At 43.6% G+C, this 27,671-nt stretch overlaps 1 protein-coding gene across 1 annotated transcript in view; it reads left to right on the top strand.

Annotated features, from left to right (window-relative positions):
* The window catches only part of CAD (carbamoyl-phosphate synthetase 2, aspartate transcarbamylase, and dihydroorotase), a 448,399-nt gene that overhangs the window by 102,852 nt on the left and 317,876 nt on the right, over positions 1-27,671 (top strand). The window contains exons 12-15 of the mRNA XM_030198598.1: positions 6,783-7,004; positions 22,005-22,193; positions 22,798-22,922; positions 26,908-27,041. Coding sequence (XP_030054458.1) covers positions 6,783-7,004; positions 22,005-22,193; positions 22,798-22,922; positions 26,908-27,041 — 670 coding nt within the window. The remainder of the gene's footprint in view (positions 1-6,782; positions 7,005-22,004; positions 22,194-22,797; positions 22,923-26,907; positions 27,042-27,671) is intronic.

The following is a 27,671-nucleotide window of genomic DNA, read 5'->3' as shown; positions in this document are numbered from 1 at the left end:
AGATCAAGCACCCAGCTGCCTTGAGGGGTGATGTTTATGATATGAACAGTTTTGTGCTAAAAATCTTCACTTTGGGTTTTTTTTTGCGAATTTCATGTTGCATTTCTGATGGGACTCTTGACATTGACTTTCTAGCAGTTCCACAAGAATTGAGTCTTGTTCATAAATTTGTGTTCTGTGTTCTACCTGCTGTTTAGGGCCTATTGGCTGTTTTATTATCTCAGTTGCATCTGTTTTTCATGTTGCCTTACTTGTTTGCGGGCTTAATGTAGCTTACAATATACTAAGCACAGTAAGTATGTATAAGAGCGTATACATTATTAATGTTAGGAGGATTTTGGGTGTCTGATGCTGTTTACTTGCTATGTTATCTGGGGGGCGGGGGGGAGGGGTTTCACTTTCTCCATCATATGTCCCTTCTGATTGTAGGAAGGGGTTTTTCTGGATGGTATGGGTGGGGGGTGGGAGGGAGGGAGGGGTTGGGGGTGGGGTTCTAGACAAGATATAGTACGAATGGGGTGGGGGAGGTCTGAGTAGAATCTGGTGAGCACCTGGTTTCTTGGATGGTTGGCATATGGGCTTTTTTTTTTTTTCTTTTTTCTTTTTTTCTCTTTTTGAATGAGTAATATCCGGTTGGGGTTCTTGAATGTTAGAGGATTAAATGTTTCCCTGAAGCGCCAGCTTTTGTTTAGGGAGCTGCTTCGCCTAAAGATAGATATAGCTATGGTTCAGGAGACCCACTTAAAGACAGTACATGAGTCCTTATGTAGACATCGTAAATTTCCACACCAATACTTTGCTTCCAATAGTGAGGGCACCAAGTCTAGAGGGGTAGCGATCTTGTTTGCGGATTCCCATCCATGGCAGGTTAATAAGGTCATCCGGGACAGAGGGGGTAGATATAGCTTAATAGTTTAAATGTTAGGGGGTCAGAGGTACACATTATTAAACATCTATGGGCCTAACTCTGATCATAAAGTTTTTTTTGAACGGTTAGATCAGGTGTTACTTCAATATAAAGATGGTTCCCTTTTGGTGGGAGGAGATTTCAACCTGACACTAGACCCAAGTCTAGACAACTCTGCTCGGGGGGGGGGGGGGGGGGGTACATTATGCGGGGCGGGATCGGGAGGAGTTTCGGACATTCCTAGAACGCTGGCAGTTGATAGACTTTTGGCGACAGGCTAACCCCACTCGCAGGGAATATACTTATTTTTCCCCAGTCCACAATTCCTTCTCGCGCATCGACTTGTGGTTAGGAGAGAGGGGACATTCGTTGGGTGACTGTGATGTTCGGATTGAGGCGCGAACCTGGTCAGACCATAGTCCGGTGTGGTTGCAAATCAGCTTGGTTGGTCCCTCAAGAAGTCCCCCAGAGTGGCGGCTAGATGATTCTCTGCTCACAGATATGTCTCACATCTTTCAAATTGAACAACATATCAAGGATTATCTCCAATTTAATGACAACGGAGAGGTCTCACCAGGGGTTCTTTGGGATGGGTTAAAGGCGGTGCTCCGGGGTCATTTTATTGCATTGGGGGCACATGTAAGGAGAGTTAAGAGCCAGCAGGAAGCTTCTCTGCATTCCCGCTTGTTAGCAGTTGACAGGCAGTTACAGCAGTGCCCAGCATCTCAACTGGCCCGATTGCTAACTCAATCTAATAAACTTCGATTAGAATTACATAACTTGCAGCTTGATTTATTGTCTGAGCAACTCCAACGAGTCCGCCAGACTCTCTTTGAGTTTGGCAACAAGGCTAGCAGACTTCTGGCTCATAAACTTAGGCAGCAATCTACCCACAATCATATTGTGTGCCTGAAGGATGAGACTGGTGTATTGACGTTTGATTCTTTGCGTATGCAACAACTTTTTCAACAGTTTTACGAGCAGCTTTACTCTTCTGATATTGCCCCCTCTGATGAGGAAATCTCAGGCTTCTTGGACTGACTTCAGTTGCCTAGGCTTGGAGAGGGGGCGCAGCACCAGCTTTCACGACCTATTGAAGTAGATGAAATTCTTTGGGCCATATATACTTTATCGCCGGCGAAGGCACCACGGCCGGATGGCTTTACTAATAAATTTTATAAGATTTTTGGGAAGCTGCTGGCCCCGGTGCTGTTGAAGGTCTTCCACTCATTAGTGGAGGGCCATGATATCCCGTCCTCTTGGAACCTCGCCAATATTACTATAATTCTTAAGCCAGGTAAAGACCCACAGTTATGTGGCTCTTATCGTCCGATCTCCCTATTGGGGGTGGACTACAAAAGTTTTACAAAAATTCTGGCTAATCATCTACAACACTATCTTTCTCAGCTGATTGGTGAGGACCAGGCGGGCTTTATCCATGGCCGTCAGACTTTCGATAATATACGGCGCGCCCTACATCTTATGTATCATGCTGAAACAGCTCGTGTGCCTGTCTGTATTCTCGCATTAGATGCGGAGAAGGCATTTGACCATGTACATTGGCCATATATGTTTGCGGTGCTACAGCGAGTTGGTATAGAGGGCCCTTTTTTGAGCTGGTTGCGTTTGATTTATAGAGCTCCTTGTGCGTCAGTTCGGGTCAATGGGAGAAGATCATCCCCGTTTTCACTGTTTCGAGGCACTCGGCAGGGATGTGCTCTCTCGCCTCTTCTTTTTGCCCTTGCGGTCGAGCTGTTAGTGGAATGTATTCGGGCCCATCCGGAGATTCAGGGCATTATTTGCAGACGATCTCCTCCTCACGCTTTCTGCTCCGACGATTTCTTTCCCGGCTCTGACCTCTGTCCTTCGGGACTTTGGCACCTTGTCCGGGTTCAAAATTAATCTGGATAAGTCGGAAGCCCTTAATGTCTCGGTCCCCGAAGATCAGGTGGCCCAGTTAAAGGGAGATTATCCTTTCAAGTGGACTTCCATAGGTATTAAATATCTGTGAGTTATACTCACAAAAAAGTTTGCAGATCTTTACGCAGCTAATTTCCCAGGGAAGCTTAAGGAACTCTTTTTGGAACTTGAACGGTGGGAGGGTCTCAACATCTCCTGGCTTGGTCGCATTGCGGCGGTTAAAATGATCCTGCTTCCTAAGCTTTTATATTTGTTTATGGCGCTCCCTATTGCGATGCCCGACAAGTTCTTTAGGGGATTGCAGCACAGAGTTTTCTCCTTTATTTGGAAGAAGAGACCCCCTCGGGTTCGTAAGGAGGTGATGTATCAGCCTCGCGCTCATGGGGGGATGGGAGTTCCTTGGTTCTGGGCTTACTATCAAGCAGCCTATCTTTGGGTCCTCGCAACTTGGATGCAGGGATTGGGTAAGTCATGGGAGCGCTTAGAGCAAACTTGGTTGGATCCTTTCCCATTGGGCGCGGTCCCATGGCTGCCAGATCACCAGCTCGGGGTGCTTTTGAAGACTTTGTCCCCATTGTTACAAAAGCCATTATTAGTTTGGAGAGCGGTGCGTCACCGCTTTTTTCCTAGTCGCCAGTATTTTCGATATATGTTTATTCGCTTTGCCCCACATTTTCCACCAGGGATAGAGTCTGGGGGATTTCAGAGATGGGAGGCACTAGGTCTACGCGAGCTTGGGCAGATATGGGAGGAGGGTGAGATGGTTTCCTTCCAAGATCTTCAAGAGGAATATGGGATCCCCTCTTCTCATTCCTTTCAGTATCGTCAGGTACGAGATTTTATTAGTAGAAAGGCTAGGGAGGATTTGAACTTAGATGAAACTCTTTTGGAACGAGCAATGAGAAGTGGGGGAGGTAGAGGGGGAGTATCTCGCTTATATAGGGCTCTTTTATCATTTAGTAGACCAGTCCTTTATTACTTGGCCAAATGGGAGCAGGCACTGAGTGCTTCTTATGACTTTCCATTGTGGGAAAGGATATTCAAATCTCTGCTTAAAGTTTCTGTATTTAGTGCCTTGATGGAGAATGGGTAAAAAGTTTTGTATAATTGGTATTATACCCCCAGTAAACTACATAAGATGTTCCCATCAGTGTCAGCCTTGTGCTGGCGCCAATGTGCTGGGGTGGGGGATATGTACCATATTTGGTGGACGTGTCCCAAGGCTCAGAAGTATTGGACTGATGTATTGCACCTTGTATATAGTATCACCAAGATTTCCTACCCATTGAGGATGGAACACTGCCTCCTCCATGTTAAGCCACGAGGTGTCAAGCCGGAAGTTCATCATCTTGCCGCATTTGTTTTTGTGGCTAGCAAGTTGGTCTTGGCAGCGGCGTGGAGGCAGAGTACATTACCAGGTTTGGAGGTAGTGGTCCGCAGATTGGATCGTATTCATCTAATGTCTAAGTTGACAGCAAAGCGAACTGGTCATCTTATACCATATCAGAAAATATGGGACATGTATGTATCCTGGTCTGCTTGCCCGGATCCCACTCTTGGACTTTCATAGTGGGGGGGGGGGGGGGGGGAGGATTGGGGTTTTCGCTGTGGATGGTTTTGTTCACTAGATATGTGGCAATATGCTATCGATATCTGATGTTTTATTCTAGTCTGTGAAATTATTGCTGATGTAATGGCGCTTATTTCCAATAAAAGTTAATTAAAAAAAAAACGGGCTCAGTGGGGATCGATGCCCTTCTGCAGCCCTGGCTGGAGATAAATCTACTGTGTATGTCTTCCCTCCTTGGCCCATGGTAGGACATTTATTTATTTATAAACCCGCATCATCTACACTCCTGAGCGGGTAACAAAATATATTCAGAATTTTAACAAACACCATAAACATACGGTAGACACATTTTCAAAACCACAGAAATCATAGTAAATTTATTTATTTATTTATTGTGAACATTTATATCCCACATATTCCCACCAAGGCGGGCTTTGTGTGGCGTACAATTCAAGAGAACATACAACAAATAACAGTAGTGTGAAGCAGAGGAGAAGAGAGTGGAAAAAAAAAGGTAGAGCAGGGGAGGGAGGGAAAACTGGAGGGAGAAGGAAGGCAGAGATGCAAGGATCAAGCTGCTGAGGAGAATGAACGATCACACAGGTAGGTCTTCAAGGATTTCTTGAATAGGCTGTGATCAGTAGTCTCTTTTAACGATGATGGGAGAGCATTCCAATAACGGGGACACTGGAAGCAAAATGAAGAGGCAAAGAGCAGCTTGTAATGTAAGTTCTTGCAGGAAGGAAAGTGGAGATTGAGCTAGGTGCGGGAGGACTGCACGGCGTTCCTGGTGGGAGGTCGACCAGGTTGTACACGTAGGAAGGAGCATCTCCATAAATAATCTTGTGTGTAAGGGCACAGACTTTGAACTCAATCCGCTCCTTGATCGGGAGCCAGTGGAGATTCTCACGAAGGGGTGCTGCTGCCTCAAATCGAGATTTACCAAATAGCAGCCTCGCCGCTGTGTTCTGCGCTGTCTGGAGTTTTTTAAGGGCATGCTCCTTGCAACCGGTGTAAATGCCATTGTAATAGTCGAAATGGCTCAAGACAAGGGAGTGAATAAGTGATCTGAAGAGGGCAAAAGGCAGGTACTGCCTGATACCTGAGGGTCCTCATGGACAGGAATATTTGCTTCGTAATGGACGAGACTTGTAGATCAAGAGTCAAGTGGGGATCCAGAATGACCCCTAGGAGTTTCAATCTTGCAGCGACAGGAATGGAGAAGTTTTGTGCAGTAACTGTGACCGGTATAGACTTCTTGAACTTGGAGGAGAGGATGAGGCACTACGTTTTATCCTGATTGAGTTTAAACTTGAATGTGTTAGCCCAATTGACCACGATGGCGAGACTGTCCTGAATTTCCGCTGAGATTTCGGCCTTTGGAAGACCGAAAGGGGATGTAGATGGTCACATAGTCAGCATAAATGTAAGGATTCAGGCCACGGTTGTCCAGCCCTAAGTTCACCCCTAAGAAGTAGGGAAAGCTCTCTGTAACAGTACAGTTTTCAAAACTTTCTTAATACCAAAATGGTAGAGACTATTATAAAGAACAAAATTACAGAGCATATTCAAAAGCATGGATTAATGAGAGAAATTCAACATGGATTTAGTGAAGGGAAATCTTGCCTCACTAATCTACTACATTTCTTTGAAGAGGTGAACAAACATGTGGTAAAGGTGAGCTGGTCGATATTGTGTATCTGGATTTTCAAAAGGCATTTGACAGAGTACCTCATAAAAGACTCCAGAGGAAATTGGAAAGTCATGGAATAGGAAGTAGTGTTCTATTGTGGATTACAAATTGGTTAAAGGATAGAATAAAGAGAGTACGGTTAAATAGTATTCTCAATGGAGAAGGATAGATAGTGGTGTTCCCCAGGGGTCTGTGTTGGGACCGCTGCTTTTTAACATATTTCTAAATGATCTAGTTACAGGAATAACTAGTGAGATATTTAAATTTGTCGACGACATAAAGTTATTCAAAGTTGTTAGATCGCAAGAGGATTGTGAAAAATTGCAAGATGACCTTACGAGACTTGGCATCCAAATGGCAGATGATGTTTAACGTGAGCAAGTGCAAAGTGATGCATGTCGTAAAGAGGAACCCAAACTATAGCTAAGTGATGCAAGATTCCACGTTAGGAGTCATCGACTAAGAAAAGGATCTAGGAGTCATCGTTGACAATACTTTGAAACCCTCTGCCCAGTGTGCTGCGGTGGCAAAGAAAGCAAATAGAATGTTAGGTGGTATTAGGAAATGAAATGGCATAAGTACCAATGCACTGAACACTAAGATGCATTCTGTTAGCAGCTGTATCATGGAAGAATGGTGTGTGGATGTGGTTCTTAATTCTTCTTTTTTTTTTTTTTTTTTAATCTCTCTAGGCACAGGCTGCAGCTGAGAGACTGGGGTACCCTGTCCTGGTGCGATCCGCCTATGCACTTGGAGGTCTGGGTTCTGGATTTGCCAACACCAAAGAAGAGCTGACGTGTTTGGTGTGCCAGGCATTTGCCCACACAACGCAGGTGCTCGTGGACAAGTCCCTTAAGGGCTGGAAGGAAATTGAGTATGAGGTTGTCCGAGATGCCTACAACAACTGTATTACGGTAATGTAATGCTGGCAGGATTTATGTGCGGTCTGTGTACAGGCATCGCCAACACAGATCATCTAAGTGTTTTGGGGAAATCAACAGCAGCCCATTAATTTCAGTGATATGACAATTTATCAAGAAAATCAGATTTCACTGCTTTACCATATAGCAGTCTGTAGACTTTTAACCACATACACTTTACATCACAAGAATTGACCTGTGATGTCTCAGAAGTTCAGGCACACCAGAAGTTTTGGGCATTTCCTAGATTTCCCCAATAAAAGGTTTTGCAGAATGCAAAACCTTAGCTGAAGGGTCTTCATAGTCGGGCCATAGGCAACGAAAAAAAAATGGTTTGTTGAGACAGTTGTTCTTAAATTCTTTGGCAGAGAAATTTACAGTGTAAGCATGTCCAGTGGGTTTTCTTGGCTGGTGTTAAAATAGTGAAATAAAACCTGAACTTCCTTGGTCATAATGGGACAGAATAATTGAGATAGTAATGCTCTTTATTAGTTTTTTTTTGGAAGAGTAAACCCTGAAGATTATACTGGTTCAGGCACTTAGTGGTATAACAAGTTTCCATATCATATAAATATTGTTGCCTAGCCCTGTACAGATTATAGATTAGTCCGTAGTTCTTGATTTCATTTATAAAGCTCTCTGTATCTCATTACTGCAGAGTCATGCAAAGCAGTGTTTATCCCCCACTCCTCACCTTACCAGGAGGGTGTAATACTCAAAAGGCCTATGAAGGCTAAACCTTTGGTTGCTTCTCCTGGATTACCTTTACCTTTCCTATTGATTACAAGAAAAGATTAACTCCTTTTACTTCTCTTTTTGAAAGGAAAACAAAATTTAGTAGTAAATTTAAAAATAGAAAGACCACCAATGTATTCTTCAAGACAACAGCCAAATTTATTAAACAATAGGTTGTAACACAGGAAGAGCAGTAAATTATCCAAACAAAAAGTTTAAAGCAGAAATACAGGTCTCTTCCCCCCCCCTCCCCCTCGTGAGAGGAAGTTGCAAGCAGATGACTGCTAGACGCAAGTCAGTGTGCCCACAGATTCCTAAGTTTGCTTATCTCATTCTGTTTCTTTATATTCTTTTACTTTCCCTTTGTCACATGATCATACATTCCCGAACAAAACCCTCCTTTTTTTGGTCAAATTGTTCTTTTCCATTATCTGGTTATTTTCTCATATTTGGCCCCAAATGTGCCTATCTGCTCATGCTCACCTCCCACATCCCATAACTCGCCACCTCTTTATTTGAATTTTGTATCCTTGCAATGTCCTTGAAAATGCTGTGCTTGTGGGTTTTGTTTTGTTTTTTTGTCTACCCCTCCCCATCAAGTTGCATAATACCCTAGAGACCTTGCTTCTTGTGTCCTAAACCCTCAGTGTGAGTCACTTTGGACTCCATCTTATGATTTTTGTTTTTTTTTCTTTCAAGGTTCACCAGGCACACTAAAATGGCCAGTTTCAGTGGCTAGTAAAACACTCAGTGTTTATACATTTCCCTCTTGAGGAGGCCCTGTAGAGGGGCTCCTCATAAATACTTGCCGATTCCACGTAACAGAGACTTACAAAAAGGTCTCATCGCTGGGTTCTTCAGCAACGGGGATGTAGGACAGAAAGCACTACAACCAATAATCAATAGTCAATATACAAAATCTCAGACGACTCATGGGAGGTGAGAGGAAGCATACTGCAACATTTTATAACAATCAAGTATTTGTCTTTCCAAACGAATTGATTGTGTGCCCTTAGAGGAACACAGTTGGAGAATGCATTTGGACAGTAAACAGAACAAAAATGCAACAAATAAAACACCTAAGGCAAATGATATCAAACCTTTTCCGTATGCTCCCTAATGAGGAAAACTAGATAATAAAATCATTAAACCAAGATCTAATTGGTTGAGTATCTTTAAGAGAGGTGAGATCAGATAGCATACGAGCAACATCTGTAGCTATCTGAGTTGTGTGATTAACATAAATGCAACATTGATCATGAATAATACCACAAACTCCACCTTGAGCTAGGAGCGCATATTCTAAAGCCATGCAATTTTGTAAAGAGACTATACGTAATTGGGACAGTTCTGACGCAATAGCATTAAAGGCGATTTCATATTCATGGGCCATAATTACTAACAGGACTTGGAGTCTGCAAGTTTTTCTGGAAAGTACAGCATCTGACCAGCCGGTAAGCAATGGGATGGCACCTACAATGGACCAGGCCACAGCCTTGTCCTCCGTAAGAGGTGTGGTTGAATTTACTATATCATAAGCGCTTGCAAGATCTCGCTTAGGGCGAGAGAGCCAATTGTGTGAGTGAGTGATGGAGGAGACACTTTATGAATCTTTTCAGGGGTGTGTACAAAAGCCAGATAGCAAGTATCTTGCCAATTGCCTGGCAGTGCCCAGTATGCTTTGGTACTACAGATAAAGTAATGGCCTAAAAGGGCAGTAGTTCCCTTGGGAGCATAACCAGGGAAAGGATCAGTGTGGTTATGCCAGTAATCTTCATGGTATTTTCTAAATGGGAGTAAACTGTTAGCTTGGCTCTCTAACCTTTTATTTGGAACAGTATCATTGTATGAACTCTTATATAGCATATGTACACCAGCAGCTGTACCATTAGATGATAGGTATAATCAACAAAAACCCAGTCTCACTGTTCCATTATGTGCTTTCCACCCAGACCTTGTTAGGAACCATACAGAAAGATGACGTGTTACCCAGAAATGCCCCATTTCCCCAATTAGAAAAGCAAATCAGACCTTTGGAAGCATGTCTGACAGTAAAAGAAGAATTAGGTGATAAATCTAATGAACTGTTGGTCCAGGTAAACAGCCAGAGGAGTTAATGTAGTCAAAGAATCAGAAGTGTTAATCCATTCAAAATAGATAATTGTGCAGGATTTAAGTGTAAGCAGAAAAGGTAAGACCCTTGGAAATAGCAAGGGGTGTTTTCATACACACCCAACAATCAGAAATGTTCAAAATAGAAATCAATTTAGAAACACACTTAAGAATGCTATTTATTGTCTTGCAGTAAAGCCTCAGTACTAATAGCAGTGAACAGAAAAAAAGATTTAAAGACATATTGAAAATCTTCACCAATTAAACAAGACAGCAAGTATCATAAAAACAGAGAGAAAAATTATAGCTGCAATAAAATAGCAGTAAAGCACAATCTTATAGTAAATTAAAAATATAGTCCTTGTTATTCTATAATGTCTTTAATGTATGGGGCTGGTCTGAGGTCACACAGGTGTGTGTAGGAAGATTCTCCTTCCAGTAGGGCAGCTGTGGGAGTCACCACTTCCAGCTTATGAGGTCCTGTGAAGATTGGAGACTTCCAAGTTTTATGAGTAAAGTTCTTATGGTATACCAAGTCCCTGGGCTTGAAAGCTCGGCCACTACATAGTACAAATGGTGTAAGTTTCACAGCTCTCGATGGACTATTTCTTAGGATAAAAAGTGCTGCTGGCAAGGCTTGCTGCCAAGTTTGGCCTGTGCTCAGAATTAATTGTCTTATTTTCCCTTTCAACAGACCATTACAGCATTCCACAAGTCCATTTGGAGATTGGTGAATAAATAGATACATATCTCCAGTCAAACTGTAAATTTTCTGTAATGAAGTCAGAGAATTTCTGAAATGAGAACCATTATCAGTAACAATTCAGTATGCCATTCCAAATCTGGGTATGATATGATTCAGTATTGTTTGTGCCATTACCGCTGCAGTTTCCCTCTTGCAGGAAATTGTTTCTATTCATTGTGAGAAAGCACAGACACAGGCAAGTAAATATCTCTTCCCTTCACATGTTTCAGTCATATCAGTAAAGTCACAATGCCATTCAAGGTAGGGGTGTGATGATTTAGGAATATGACCCTCAGGGACATAGACTTCTCGACGAGCGTTTGCAAACTGTACGGACTGCACATTGTGACACCACCTCATTACACCTTTTGTCTAAGCTGAGGGACCCAAATTAACTTTTCCAAGTTAGTATACATAGAGAAAGCTAATAAATGTGCAGGGTAATGCTGTTCATATAAGTGCAGTTGCAAGGTATCAACAGGGTAACCCACAAAAGTGTGCCCAGCCCTCATCTTTAGTATAAGTACAAACTGCATTACTCCATTTAGCTAGTTTTTCCTTTGTGACATATTTTTGTAATTCATGAACAGTGGGGTATGAAATTTTTAAAGTTCCCCTCGTCATAACGGGGGGCGGGGGCAACAGTACCCTGTTGAACCGTCTGTTTTGCAGCGGGATCCACCAGTGCATTCCCTTTAGCTAGCCATTTAGAGGCATTCTGATATGCCTTAACCCAACAAATTGCAGTAGGTAAGCCTAGCTGATGTCTCTCATTTAGCTTCCACAAAATCATTTCCCAAATGTGCAAGTAGTTTATAGGTTCTCCTGTAGCAGAAACATACCCTTTCTTATTCTATTTCCTAAGCTGTTCATGTACAGAGCTTACAACATAATGAAGATACTTGGGAAACATTATCTGCTTGTAACAACACTGCACAGAAGAGTTCAGAAGCCTGTACCCTACCCTAATTGGTACTACAAGCACTCCAATATATTGCCTAAGGTGTCAAGTTTAACAGCTGCAAAACCAGATTGATTTTCAAAGCAGGATCCATCTGTGAACCATATGGATCCCTGGGACAAAAGCTCTGTTAAGATTTTCAAGCCTGAATTCCACATAGAATGGGGTATGTCAGAGTGTGCTTCCAATAAATCAACCAGGAAATTAAATGGGTCACTCTTAACTCTAGGCTTGATACCACCTGATTTAAGCAAGGTTGCAACACGTATACTCAATCCTGTGGCAGTAAATATAATCTGAGGACAAGATAGGAAAAATTTAACATTATGAGATTACAGGCATCCCTGATGCATGAGATTGAGCTTTAATACCACGGCAAAAGCCTTTTCTACTACGTTGAAGCTTCTTGATAGAAATCTAGAATCTTGGGATGCGGCAGCCACCCATCCCTGCTCATTGTGTCATACCTGAAAGTCAATGGGCTGTCAAAATAATGCCAGTAAAGGCAATTTCATGATCAGAAGATCCAATTCTGATATGTGTGCATCTTCAGTAGAAAGCACACCTGTATCTTGGCTTTTAACAATGCCCTTTAAATTATGACATAAAGAGTCCATATGAGTGCTGAAAGCAGGAATCCACAATCTAAAGAAATTTAACAACCACAGCAAACCTCTCAGTTGCTTAACAGTTTGTGATCTAGAGAGCTCCAGTAATTCCTTATGCTGTTGACACTGTATCTGTCTACGTCACGACCCTATAGTATGTCCCAGAAACTGAATTTGGGATTGACAAATCTGAGCTTGTTGGCCTTAGCCACTGATTTCCAAAACCTTCAATAATTTGTGTAAGCTAAACAGTCCTCCCTGTGTACAGCAGACAATAACAGGTCATCCACATAATGTATCAACTGGACATCCTCAGGCAAGGTGAGCTCAAAATCTTTCAAATCATGGGATAAAATTCTTGAAAATATAGAAGGGCCAATTATAATTTTTGTAAAATGGTAGCAGGATTCTCAACATTAGGGTATTCAGCTTCAATAAAGTCATTAAGACCATGCAAATCATGTACAATCCTCAATTTACCTCCATCTTTTGGTACCGGATACAGGGGAGTGTTATAGGAAGAATTACTACATTAATAATTCCAACAAATTATCAATTTCATTGGTCACACCCTGCTGCGCTTCTCTAATTAGTGTATACAGGGAACACTTTGGTCCCTTTTTTCCAGGTTTCAGAATTAGGGCCACATTTTCTATAGATGTGACTCTCCCGTAGGGTTGTTCGGGTGTGGCCCAAACACTACCTGGTATTATTATGGGAATGGCATCAGGTCTCTGCCTAACAGGTTAACTGGACAACTTGGGGCATACAGCAAGGGAGCGACTCGGGATTCAATCCCCAATCAGACAGTACAGGGTTCAGTTAGGTGAATTTCCTGTTCCTGTCCTTCAAATCATATTCTATTTACAGTTTATTAGGATTTTATTTACCGCCTTTTTGAAGGAATTCACTCAAGGTGGTGTACAGTAAGAATAGATCAAACATGAGCAATAGGCAATTATAGCAGTATAAATATTCAACTAACAATACAAAGTATGGCATGGTATACTACTTGTTTGTGAAGAAATCTGTACTCTCGGTGGCACACAAGTAATTACAGAACGGGTAGCCCCAGAATCCACTAGAAATGGTAAGGGGTGTCCAGCTACGGACAGAGCTACAATTAGTTTCTCTGCTCCTGCTGTTATTTGCACCGCTCTTAGGAGTCAATAGGTAGATGGACCCTGAGGACTGTTGTTTCGAAAGTTATAAAAGTGATCCTCTGGGCTCTAGTAGTTTACAGCTTCACTCCCTGCCCCTCGAGGAGGAGCCCTTGACCATCCTCCAGGGTATCCTGCATTTTCTGAGGACAAGCAGGCTGCTTGTTCTCACATGTGAGTCGGCGTCCACGGCGGCCCAGGAAACGGCAAATTTTTTTATTGCAAAATTTTAAAAAGTTTTGCCAGAACCTTCTAGTGTGCGAACTGTGCGCATGCGCAGACAACTTCCCGCCCGTCGCGTGAGCGTTCCCGCTCAGTTTTTTCTTGTCCGCAGTGAGGTGAAGAGGTTTTTCCCTGTTCGCTTCGCTGGCCCAGGAAAGAGAGTCCTGACGATTCTTTTTATATATTTTTTTTCTTATATCGTTATTCGTTTTTGTTTTTACCCATGTATTTTTTTCTTCGTTTTTTGGCACTTTCTAAGTTTTCTTTCTTTTCGACCGGCCGCGCGGTCGGATTTTTCCCATTTTGTGCCCTTTACTTTTTTGGCACGATTGCATCATTTAATTTTCGCCAAAGCCGTTTTTCCTTCCATGTCATCGAAGACACCCAGCGGCTTCAGACGTTGTACTCTGTGCAACCGGACCATCTCGGGTATTGATACCCACGCTTGGTGTATCCAGTGCCTTGGGCCTGACCCTAGCCCAGCCACTTGCAGTCTGTGTCGTCGCAAGAAGAAACGGACCCAAGCGTCTCGAGAACCCAACGAAAGAAGCTTTTTGGGGTTCGGTCCGGTCCTTCGACATCGACATCAGTACCGAGGTCGGCAGCATCGACATCGGGAGTGAAGATAATGGCTGCGGAACGACCAACTCGTGCTGGGAGCAGTGAGGCATCGAGTGGGTAGGTTGTCCCGGGCCCCGAGGAGACGTGAGGATTCCATGTCTTCCTCATCGGTAACGAGGAGTCTCGGTGACGGGCGTCGAGCGAACGCGAAATAGCACCGTCATCGTTCTCCTTCGACACACGGTGCTGGGAGCTCCGGGGCATCGAGGGATTCGGCACCCGAGAAGTGTCTACGCCGAGAGGATTGCTCTCCCTCTATTCAGGAGGTGCCGATGCGTCGGTCTAGCAGCCCGGTACCTGCTCCAGAGCCTTGACAGATTCTGCCACCGGCTCCTACCGACCCTGCAGCCTTTTCCGACAGTGGCTCTCGGCAAGCGCATCAGGGCCCTGCTTCCAGAGCTTCTGGAAGGGGTGCTGCGCCAGTCTGCTTTGGTGTCGGGGGTGCTTGCGCCTTCCGTACCGTCTGCTGCAGCGGCATCTGGCCCTTCGCCTGTGGTGAGGTCCCCGACTTTGGTGCTGCCTGCGGCATCAGTGTTGGCTGCCATCCAGATCGACTCCCCTTCGACGTTGGTGGAGGAAGCTTCACCGGAGTCCAGGCGGGCGTCGACTTCTCGGCACCGCCATCAAGGACGTCGTTCCTCGACGTCGAGGCAGGCTCAGTTTCGGACTGCTCTGAGGGATGTCTTGTCCGATACTAAAGATGTGTTCGTGGGAGGAAGAGGAGGATCCCAGGTACTTTTTCTTCTGACAAGTCCTATGGGATTCCTTCTGAACCTTCCCCTCCACTAGAAAGGAGACTTTCTCCACCAGAGTCTATCCTTCACCTCCTTTGTGCGGGAAATGGCTGTGGCTATTCCCTTCCCTATGGAGATTGAGGATAAGCCCAGGGCTGAGATGCTCAAGGTCCTGGATTATCCTTCGCCTAGAGAGGCTGCAACAGCTCCTTTGCATAATGTACTGAAGGAAGTTCTTATGCGAAACTGGTTGTTCCCTCTGTCTAATTCCGTGATCCCAAAAAAGACTGAATCCCAATATCGGATCCACGGGGAGCCTGGATTGATGAGGTCTCAGCTACCTCACAATTCCATGGTGGTGGACTCCATTCTCAAAAGAGCCAAGAGTACTAGGGATTATGCCTCGGCGCCCCCAGGCAGAGAATCTAGAACCTTGGACTCTTTTGGGAGGAAGGCGTATCAGGCCGCTATGCTCGTTGCCAAAATCCAAACATACCAGCTCTTCACGAGCATCCACTTGCGGAACTCGGTGAGGCAACTGTCTAGCTTGTTTGATGCACTCTGGAGCAGGCCGAGCCTTTTCGCCAGGTGGTCAGGCAGCAGAAGGCGTGTCGAACATTCCTGGTCAGGGGTACATTCGACACTTGATGTAGCATCCAGGTTCGCTGCCCAAGGTATAGTGATGCGCAGACTCTCATGACTGCGTGTTTCTGACCTGGATCATTTGGTCAAGCAGCGGATGGCGGATGTTCCTTGCCGGGGGGATAACCTTTTTGGTGAGAAAGTAGAGGATCTAGTTGACCAGCTCAAGAAGCACAATGATGCTATGGATTCTCCCGCCTGGCATCTTCTGCTACTTACCTCCTCATCCAGGAGGTTTTTTTGGAGGGAAGAGGGCCCTATTCCTATGCTAGGCGTAGGTACACTCCTGCTTCTCGGCAGCCTGTCCAGGCTCAGTCCCAGCGCGCTCGTTTTCGTCAACAGCATGCGCCTAAGGCCTCTGCGGCTCCCCAACAAAAACAAGGGATGGGCTTTTGATTGGCTCCAGTTCAGCATAGCCTCAGTAAAAGTGTCCGTGCCGGATGACTTGCCGGTTGGAGGGAGGTTGATATTTTTTTTTACCAAAGGTGGGTTCTTCAAATAGTCCAGTCAGGATACACCCTCAATCTGGAATCCAAACCTCCAAATTGTCCACCGGGAGCTCATTCTTACAATTCCCAGCACAAACAGGTACTTGCAGAGGAACTCTCCGCCCTTCTGAAGGCTCAAGCGGTCGAACCCGTTCCACCAGGGGAAGAAGGGCTAGGATTCTATTCCAGGTACTTCCTTGTGCAAAAGAAAACAGGGGGGATGTGTTCCATCCTAGATCTAAGGGCCCTGACAGATTTCTTGTCCGAGAAAAGTTCAGGATGGTTTCCCTGGGCACCCTTCTTCCCGTGCTTCAGGAAAACGATTGGCTGTGCTCTCTTGACTTAAAGGATGCTTACAAACACATCTTGATACTTCCAGCTCACAGGAAGTATCTTCGATTTCAGCTGGGAACACAGCATTTTCAGTACCATGTACTTCCTTTTGGCCTGGCATCTGCGCCCAGAGTGTTTACCAAATGCTTAGCTGTAGTCGCAGCGTCGCTAAGCAGATTGGGAGTGCATGTGTTTCCTTATCTCGACGATTGGCTGGTGAAGAGCACCTCGAAGGAGGGTGCTCTGGAGTCCATGCGAATGACTGTTCGGGTGCTAGAGCTATTGGGTTCGTCATAAATTATCCCAAGTCTTGCAAGGTTCCACGTTAGGAGTTACGGATCAAGAAAGGGATCTGGGTGTCGTCGTCGATGATACGCTGAAACCTTCTGCTCAGTGTGCTGCTGCGGCTAGGAAAGCAAATAGAATGTTGGGTGTTATTAGGAAGGGTATGGAGTCCAGGTGTGCGGATGTTATAATGCCGTTGTATCGCTCCATGGTGCGACCGCACCTGGAGTATTGTGTTCAGTACTGGTCTCCGTATCTCAAAAAAGATATAGTAGAATTGGAAAAGGTACAGCGAAGGGCTACGAAAATGATAGTGGGGATGGGACGACTTTCCTATGAAGAGAGGCTGAGAAGGCTAGGGCTTTTCAGCTTGGAGAAGAGACGGCTGAGGGGAGATATGATAGAAGTGTATAAAATAATGAGTGGAATGGATCGGGTGGATGTGAAGCGACTGTTCACGCTATCCAAAAATACTAGGACTAGAGGGCATGAGTTGAAGCTACAGTGTGGTAAATTTAAAACGAATCGGAGAAAATTTTTCTTCACCCAACGTGTAATTAGACTCTGGAATTCATTGCCGGAGAACGTGGTACGGGCGGTTAGCTTGACGGAGTTTAAAAAGGGGTTAGATAGATTCCTAAAGGACAAGTCCATAGACCGCTATTAAATGGACTTGGAAAAATTCCGCATTTTTAGGTATAACTTGTCTGGAATGTTTTTACGTTTGGGGAGCGTGCCAGGTGCCCTTGACCTGGATTGGCCACTGTCGGTGACAGGATGCTGGGCTAGATGGACCTTTGGTCTTTCCCAGTATGGCACTACTTATGTACTTATGTACTTATGTAAGTCCCATCACACCCCAGTCCAAACTTTGGAATTCATTGGAGCCCTGTTGAACACTCAGACAGCTCAAGCTTATCTTCCCGAGACAAGGGCGGACAACCTTCTGTCCCTGGTGTCCATGGTTCGAGCGTCTCACCAGGTCACGGCTCGGCAGATGTTGAGACTTCTGGGGCATATGACCTCCACAGTTCATGTCACGCCCATGGCACGTCTACATATGAGATCAGCTCAATGGACCCTAGCTTCCCAGTGGTTTCAAGCTGCGGGGGATCTAGAGGATGTAATCCAACTGTCCACCGGATTTCAGAATTCTCTCCACTGGTGGACGATTCGATCCAGTTTGACCATGGGTCGACCATTCTAAGTTCCTCAGCCATGAAAAGTGCTGATGACGGATGCATCTCTCCTGGGGTGGGGAGCTTGTGTAGATGGGCGCCACACTCAGGGAGCCTGGTCCTTTCAGGAAAGAGGTCTGCAGATCAACCTCCTGGAATTAAGAGCTATCTGGAACGCTCTAAAGGCTTTCAGAGATAGGCTCTCCAACCATGTAATCTTAATTCAGACAGACAATCAGGTTACTATGTATTACACCAACAAGCAGGGGGTCACCGGATCTCGCCTTCTGTGTCAGGAAGCCCTCCAGATGTGGCTTTGGGCTCACCGTCACGGCATGTTTCTCCAAGCCACTTATCTGGCATGCGTAAATAACAGTCTGGCTAACAGGTTGAGCAGGATAATGCAACCTCACGAGTGGTCACTGAACATGGGCGTAGTCCGCAAGATCTTCCGAGCGTGGGGCACCCCCTCGGTGGATCTTTTTGCCACTCAGATCAATCACAAGGTCCCTCAGTTCTTTTCCAGACTTCAGGCCCACGACAGACTAGGGTCAGATTCCTTTCTCCTACATTGAGGGACAGGCCTTCTGTATGTGTATCCTCTCATACCTCTAGTAGGGAAGACTTTGCTGAAACTCAAGCAAGACTGCGGAACCATGATCCTGATTGCACCCTTCTGGCCGTGTCAGATCTGGTTCCCTCTTCTTCTGGAGTTGTCCTCTGAACAACCGTGGAGATTGGAGTGTTTTCCAACACTCAGAACGAGGGGTCGCTTCTACATCCCAACCTCCAGTCTCTGGCTCTCACAGCCTGGATGTTGTGAGCTTAGAATTTGCCTCCTTGGGTCTTTCTGAGGGTGTCTCCCGAGTCTTGCTTCCAGAAAAGATTCCACGAAGAAGTGTTACTTTTTCAGATGGAGGAGGTTTGCCGTCTGGTGTGATAGCAAGGCCTTAGATCCTCTTCCTTGTCCTACACAGACCCTGCTTGAATACCTTCTACATTTGTCAGTCTGGTCTCAAGACCAACTCCATAAGAGTTCACCTTAGTGTGATTAGTGCTTATCGCCGTGTAGAGGGTAAGCCTATCTCGGGACAGCCTTTAGTTGTTCACTTCATGAGACGTTTGCTTTTGTCAAAGCCCCCTGTCAAACCTCCACCAGTGTCATAGGATCTCAATGTCGTTCTCAGGCAGCTGATGAAAGCTCCTTTTGAGCCACTGAATTCCTGCCATCTGAAGTACTTGACCTGGAAGGTTGTTTTCTTGGTGGCTGTTACTTCAGCTCGTAGGGTCAGTGAGCTTCAAGCCTTGGTAGTGCATTTATTTATTTATTTATTTCATTAGGCTTTATTTACCGCCTTTTTGAAGGAATTCACTCAAGGTGGTGAACAGTAAGAATAGATCAAACATGAGCAGGAGGCAATTAGAGCAGTAAAAATATTCGAACAATAATACAAAGTATGGCATGGTATACTACTTGCAATGACAACACAATATGTACTAGAACATTATAATTGGTAGTGAAGGGTAAGGCAAAATTGTAATATATAGATGAGTGAGAAAGTAGGAAGAATTAGAAAGTAAGGTGATTGATTTGAAGAAAGTTGCACGTGAGGTAAGAGAGAGTGTTAAATATTTACTCAGCTAGGGTAGGAGTGGATGAACATGTCCCGCTGCATTATGTGTAGCCCGAGTCAATTGTGTGTGTGAGTAAGACTAACAAGTTAGTTCCTTCTTCCATCACAACAGAGCAGTCCTCGGCACGCACCCTAAGTTCCTGCCAAAGGTGGTGTTGGGAGTTCCATCTGAGCCAGTCAATTGTCTTGCCAACATTCTTTCCCCGTCCTCATAACCCACTCTGGCGAAAGCAGTTTACACACCTTGGACTGCAAGAGAGCATTGGGCTTTTACGTGGAGCAGACAAAGCCCTTTAGACAGTTCGCCCAGTTGTTTGTTTCTTTTGATCCCAACAGGAGGGGAGTCGCCATCGAAAAATGCACAATCTCCAATTGGCTACTGCAGATTGCATATCCTTCACTTACGCCCAAGCTAGGCTGACTCTGGAGGGCCATGTCATGGCTCACAATGTTAGAGCCATGGCTGCGTTAGTGGCTCACTTAGCCTCCATTGAGGAGATTTGCAAGGCTGCAAAGTGGTCAAAAGTCCACACATTCACATCTCACTGCTGCCTACAGCAGGATACCCGACGCGACAGTTGGTTTGGGCAGTCGGTGCTGCAGAATCTGTTCGGGGTTTAGAATCCAACTCCACCCCCCTAGACCCATTTTTGTTCTGTTCCAGGCTGCACTCTCCGTTAGTTGTTTATGGTTTCAGGTCAATCTTTATGTCCTCGCTGTTGAAAGGGCCCAGTTGACCAGTGTTTATTGTTTTGAGTGAGCCTGGTTGCTAGGGATACCCGACATGAGATCTGCAAAGCTTGACATGGTTTTCAGTCCTCACGTTCACATTTCACTACTGCATTGACCAATACTCCTGATGCGACAGCTGATTTGCTCAATTCATTCTTCAGAATTTATTTGGGGCCTAGAATCCAACTCTACACCCCTAAGCCCAATTTATTTCTGTTGTAGGCTGATCAAAAAAAAAATTCTAAAGCTTAAAAAAAAAAAATTCTCTAGGCCTTAGCTTGTTGCAGGCCTTGTTGTTCTCCCTTTTTTTTTTTTTTTGGTCATCCTGATAGCTAGGGATTCCCGTATGTGATAATATGGTGTCCTGTTTGTCCTCGGTTGTGAAGTTACTAACCTGTAGTAGGTGTTTTCCGAGGACAGCAGGACACATGTTCTCATATATACCCACTCTCGTTCCTAGGAGCTATACGCCTTGGTCCCACACAGCACGTGCAGTTGGGAAGGTGCGCACATGTGTGATTTGACTTCCAAAAGCTTCTTTTAATTAAAAGCTGGTGAGCACGTCCGTTCTGGGCTCCATTGGATGACGTCACTCACATGTGAGAATATCCTGTCGTTGGAGAGCACCTGCTATGAGTGAGTAACTTTGCTTTCTTCCTTAACACCCCACCCCTCACCTTGCCAACTTTTCCCTTTTTCATCTCTGTCTTCCTTTCTTCCTGAGGTACTTGTTTACCTCTTTTTCCATTCCTGAGGTTCTCTTCCTTCCTAGCACCAATATGCAAAATCACTCACTCATAGAACCCCAGAAACAACAAAATAAGGAATACAGACCCAAGAAAGACTGGAAAACTATTATTTAAAATAGTTATATTTTGAAGGTAATTTTAAAATCATTTTTATGCATAAAATGCTGTATTATGTATGTAAAGAGGCTTTTATAAAATTCTCATGCTTAAAAGGACATATAGTGCCCTAAAGCACTTACTTGTGAATTAATTTACAGTAGACATGTTAAGGGGAAGAGTTTTGATTTCCACGATAACATTTGTCTTCTGCTGAGCAGACATACACTTCTTGCAGGACAAGTGCTAGTATTTGATAAGACACTTAGGTGTCTATTTGTTTTAAAGGTGAAAAATAGGAGCCTTAATGCGCAATTAAACTAAGTGCCCTGTTTATATAATTATATAGTCCACAAATGTAAGGTAATGCAGTCTATGTAAATGTGCCATAGACTTTCAGAAACTTTGCCGCAGAATTTTCTAATTCTTGATTGCAGAATTGACCCTTGAGTTACCATAAGAAATGTGATGGTGCTCATAAAACTGAAACAGGCATTTATTCTATGCTGCCTTTGCTTGCATGATGATCCCAGAAGGGGGGTGGGGGTGGGGTGGAGAGAAGTGATGAGTATAGGCTTACAAAATCATAATCCATGAGAGTTTGTAAATAAACTTTCTCAACATGGCTGAGATTTTTGAGTATGAGGCATGCAGTATAGCAATGAAATACTTATTTCATGTTGTGAGAGTTTTTATAGAGAAGGATGCGCTATCCAAATACCTCACTCTACTGATGAGAGCTGACAATTGTGGCTGAGGAAAGATAGCAGTGCTTTAGTGTATGATCAGAAGGGGTTCCTTTTTGTTGCTTAGTAGAGATGCTGCTTCTAGAAGTGAAATTTGGCTGGATGTAGGCCAAGCTAAGACATTTCTTAAGTCATTTGCTGGTTGCAGAGCACCAAACTTGAATGTGAATGAATTAATGTTTGTTTTGAAGAATGTTTTTTTGATTTGTGCAGGTGTGCAACATGGAGAACGTGGACCCCCTGGGGATTCACACAGGAGAATCCATTGTTGTGGCACCCAGTCAGACACTTAATGACCATGAGTACAACATCCTGCGCAACACTGCCATCAAAGTGGTGCAGCACCTGGGCATCATAGGGGAGTGCAACATCCAGTATGCTCTAAACCCAGAATCAGAACAGGTACTGCTAGGGAGAGGAAGGGGTCTGAGGTCTGCATGTTTAGCTTTAGTAGAGGCTCTTTGTCCTTTGATACTGTATTGAGTGCTTCCCTAGTAGATCTTCAAGGCCGCAACTAGAATGTGTACGCTGCTGTTCTATTACTTGTAATTTTAATTCCTTGTTTAGGGTTCCTGGAGTAGTACTACAGTTCTAAAGTGTCATAGATAGAGCCCCAGCCAGTTGTGCATAAAGCTGGAAGTACAGAAGCTACTTGAATGTGAAAATTATACTGGAGTGGATCAGTAAGGGGATATGAAATTTTTAGCCTGCAGAAAAGGGAAACTAGTGTAACAGTATGCTCAGTTAATTCTAGTGCATAAGATCCATCCTGTATTAAATAAAAACAGTTTATGAACCTGAAGGTACAGTGTAGCTAAGAATGCCAGGCACATAATTCCAAATTTTTGCAAGATAACTGCATGGATTTATTGTTACAGAGCTTCAGATTTGCTGTTCTGAGTGGTGCGGTTATCCTTTACGTATCCTGCAACACATCTCACTATGTCCTACTTCTAAGTTCTTATTTCCCTGCTGACATACCACTTTTCTTTCCATGGTGTTACAGTATTACATCATTGAGGTGAATGCTCGGCTCTCCAGAAGCTCTGCTCTAGCGAGTAAAGCCACCGGCTACCCTCTTGCATATGTGGCTGCAAAGCTGGCCCTTGGGATCCCTCTGCCTGTTCTCAGGTAACCAGGACATCACCCTCAGTTAGGCTGAAATCTCTGTCTGTGTGATGAAATTTGGTCTTAACTACTAACTTCCTTTCCTTGGTTCCTACCAGACCAGTCCAGAACCAAAGGCAGGCAGAATACGGAACCAATCAGATTTGCTCTGCCCTATGGAGAACACCATGTCATTTCCACCAAAGAAAAAACTTTTTTTTTTAAGCAAGAACCAACAGTAACAACACAGATGAGGGAGTGAGGGAACCTAGACTGGTTTAGTAAGATACAAGGAAAGGAAATTAGCAGGTAAGACCAAATTTCACCTTCTTTGGTTTGGTAGTCACGACAATCTAGAACCAACAGAAATTATGTATGCTCCCTTGAATGTGGGTGGGCATTATAACCCCCTGCTCTTAAGCACAGCAGTCTCAAAGGCTGCTTCCTGTCTAGCACTGAAATGCCTTCGATAATGCTTAGCAAATATGTAGAGAGAAGATAAAGTTGTAGAATGACCGCATGAAACTCATCCCATTTGTCATGCCTCTGGTTGAATGCATCCTTAGCTGTTTCAGAGGCATGCAGCCCTGTAAGATGTATGCTGATGAAATTCAATTTTTAATCTGCCGAGAAATGGTGGCCTTGAAAACTTAACGCCCCCCCCCCCCTTTTTTTTTTTTTTTCTTAAATCTCTTTATTGAAAGAATGAGTACAAAACACAAGAACAGTCAGGGTAAAGCATGATGTTTATTACAGGAACAGTCGGGGTAAAGCATGATGTTTATTACAAATCTTAACCCTACAGGCAAAGAACAAAGGACATTTCTATACATAACATGGAGGCATATTTTCAAAGCACTTTGGGAGGCTAAGTTCCATAGGTTTCTATGGAACTTTGGGAGGCTAAGTGCTTTGAAAATGAGCCCCATAGTAACATAGTAGATGACAGCAGAGAAAGACCTGTACGGTCCATCCAGTCTGCCCAAAAAGGTAAACTCATATGTGCTACTTTATGTGTATACGTGACCTTGATTTGTATGTGCCATTTTCAGGGCACAGGCCGTAGAAGTCTGCCCAGTACTAGCCGCGCCTCCCAACCACTAGCCCCGCCTCCCACCACCGGCTCTGCCACCCAATCTCTGCTAAGCTTCTGAGGATCCATTCCTTCTGAACAAGATTCCTTTATGTTTATCCCACACATTTTTGGGCTGTACTGTATATAATTTTTAATATCTATTAATAAATTACATTTTTTCATCACAATCTGCTTTGTTGATTTTCCATCTTGGAGTTTGCAGACCATCTGCCCCTTTGCTGTCTTGGCCCCTTCAATCTCATTTCATGTCCTCTAGTTCTACCGCATTCCCATCTACGGAAAAGGTTTGTTTGCGGATTAATACCTTTCAAATATTTGAACGTCTGTATCATATCACCCCTGTTTCTCCTTTCCTCCAGGGTATACATGTTCAGGTCAGCAAGTCTCTCCTCATACGTCTTGTAATTCAAATCCCCTACCATTCTTGTAGCTTTTCTTTGCACCGCTTCAATTCTTTTTACATCCTTGGCAAGATACGGCCTCCAAAACTGAACACAATACTCCAGGTGGGGCCTCACCAACGACTTATACAGGGGCATCAACACCTCACCTCCTTTCTTCTGCTGGTCACACCTCTCTCTATACAGCCTAGCAACCTTCTAGCTACGGCCACCACCTTGTCACACTGTTTCATTGCCTTCAGCTCCTTAGATACTATCTCCCCAAGATCCCTCTCCCCGTCTGTACATATCGGACTCTCACCGCCTAACACGTACGTCTCCCGTGGATTTCTACTCCCTAACTGCATCACTTTGCATTTCTTCGCATTGAATTTTAATTGCCAAACCTTAGACCATAAAACAAATCTTCCCTTCTGTAAACAACTGATCCTTAATATCCAGCCAGTTCTTGAACAAGTGAACCATGAATTCAATCACTATTACACATAACAAAAATCAAGTCCCGGTGGAGGTTGTGGAGACAAGGACTGTGTCAGAATTGAAGAAAGTATGGGACGGGTACGGGGGATCCCTTAAGAAAAGGAGGAGTTAGTGGTTACTGAGGAGGGGCAGACTGGATGGGCCATTTGGCCCTCGTCTGCCGTCATGTTTCTAAGTGAAAACCAAAAATTGTTTATTAAGTTAAAGTACTTTGTGCTCTAGAAGAAAGAGTGGACCAATATGGTTCCCATATCCTTTGAAAAAATGTGTATTGGGAGCCTTTTTTTTTTTTTTGCCTCAATTCCCATTCTCTCCAATTCCCACAATGAAGTCATATGAGCACATCTTTAGTCCCACAGTGACTCCTCTTATTGTGTTAAACAGAGTTGTAGACATTTACGAGCGATGAGAAAAGCTTTCTGTAAAGCAAGCCTTGATATTCTTGCATTGACGTGAGTCACTGATTCAACATCAAATAATAAGTCAGGTCGTGGAGTTAAGTTTCAAGATATTGCCACAGTGCTTACATAATTCATTCCAATGTTGTTCAATGAGCAAGATTAGAACATAAGGATAAGCATGGCACCCTCCTGTTTACATTTGAGGCATACAACATTTGAGGCACTCATCTTTGTCCAAAATACATGCTCAATAGCTCTTTGAGGGGAAATGTGGGCTTGCAAACAAACCTTGTATTGCGTTTTTCTCAAGTTGTTTCTGCAAGTAACTTTAAAAAGAGCTTTAATACTACAGAAACTTATAGGGTTATAGTGTAGCATAATTCTCTAGTCCATGTAGCTGTCAGTGCTGCATAGTCGAGACCAGTGTGGCACCACTAGAACCCCTTCTTGAAAGAAAAAAAAAAGATGCACTTGGGCATCCAAACAAAGTTGTTCATTAAGTTTCTCATAGAGATTCACCCAAGGCAGTGTACAGCAGGTAGAGTTTAACATAAGACTTACAATTTTGTTAACAGTGCGGATTGAGAGATGTAGTGTAGGATTCTCAATTCTGTGTTAAGTGTTGGTGAAATAGAGGAGTGAAAGCAATAGGACCATACTGTAGTCCAGAAATCCTCAATAGACTGTTTTCCTAGGGACAGGTAAAGTACCTACTGTATCTGTATGTAATATGTAAACCGCTTTGATTGACGATAGAAAGGCAGTTTCTCAAGAATCTCATAAATTTAAAGCTTAAACATTTGAGGCCAGATTCTATATATGGTGCTTTAAAAATTTGCATTGAAAACATTTCCGCCTAAGTGTATTCTGTAAGATTTAGGCGTGGTATTTAGAATATGCGTAGTTGATAATCCTAGCACCTAAAACTACTCGCCTCCATTTACACCAACGAAAACATGTAAATCCCTGCACATAGATTTACATGAACTGACCTATATTCTATAACAATGCATGTAAATTTGGGAATGCCCATGGCCACACCCCTTTTGAACTGCACGCTTGAAATTTAGGCGCAGTTCATTACAGAATTCGCTTAGCAAGTTGTACACGTAAATTCTGATTATTGCCAACTAGTGCTTATTGTTTTTTAAGTGCTGTTAAAAACTCTGGCTTGTTAAGCCAATTAAGTTACCCATGTTACGGAATACGCTTAGATTTCAGCATGGAATGCTAGGTGTTATGTATAGAATCCAGGGGTTGGTATGCAAATTATACAGCAGCAGAAATTTGACATCTCTTGCTTTTTATCATGTTTGCTGTGTTGCAACCAAGCTTGTATTTTTGGGAGGGGTGGGACTTAGATATAGTTGCCACAACATAACATAGTAACATAGATGATGGCAGATAAAAAAAAAAAATGTATGATCCATTCAGTCTTCCCAACAATAAGGGAAACAAACCTTCCACATGAAAAAGAAAAGAAAATTCTGTACATCCCTCAGTTGTTTGGTCTTTTAACTCTTGGTTTCATTTTGAGTTGACTCTTTGAGGTGTGAGTTGAGAAATTTGTGTAATCTCATAAAAACACAATATGGTAACCAGAATCTGATCTGCATGTCTTCTGACTTCAGGAACTCTGTTACTGACTCCACCACAGCAAACTTTGAGCCCAGCTTGGATTACTGTGTAGTGAAGATCCCCCGGTGGGACCTAAGCAAATTCCTGCGGGTTAGCACAAAGATTGGCAGCTCTATGAAGAGTGTTGGTAAGCTTTTTAAATCATAAATTAGCAGACCTCTTCTGACACAATTCATATCTTTTACCTTGGGTCTACTCAGATACTTCTTTCAGCCTCAACCCAGTTTGTCATACCTGGTTTCTTTGCCTGCAAAATCCAGATTGGATTTTTATTTGGGTCTGGTGCAAATTCTGTCCTCAAAAGAGAACAAAAGCCCTCGCAGTCTCAAAAGCACACACAAAGCAACGATGGTGACTTGAAACAGTGCAAAGATGATGTACCAGCAATCAACAACTTTATTCATAACGTCCAAGACTTGACATGAGTTGTGTTTCGGCCAAACTGGCCTGCGTCAGGAGTCTAATCACAAAAACAAACAATAAAGCAACATATACATCATGAATACAGTCAGCCGTAAATACTTAATAACTTTACAGATAAAAAAAAAAAACTAGTTAATGAATGGGTAATGTGACTCAAATGTTTAAAAGGTACTGGAGGGATATCAAATAAAATAGAAAGTCTAAAAACATATACCATGAGCATAATAAAAGAAAAAGTTAAAAATGTAAAAATATATAAAAAATAAAAACTGTCATACAGAGGGTCTAATTAAGAATGTAACAAAGGGCCCTGTTTACTAAGGTGCATTAGTGT

This window comes from Microcaecilia unicolor, chromosome 3, assembly GCF_901765095.1.
Source record: "Microcaecilia unicolor chromosome 3, aMicUni1.1, whole genome shotgun sequence".
Lineage (NCBI taxonomy): Eukaryota > Metazoa > Chordata > Amphibia > Gymnophiona > Siphonopidae > Microcaecilia > Microcaecilia unicolor.
This window is presented reverse-complemented; position numbering and strand designations above follow the sequence as displayed.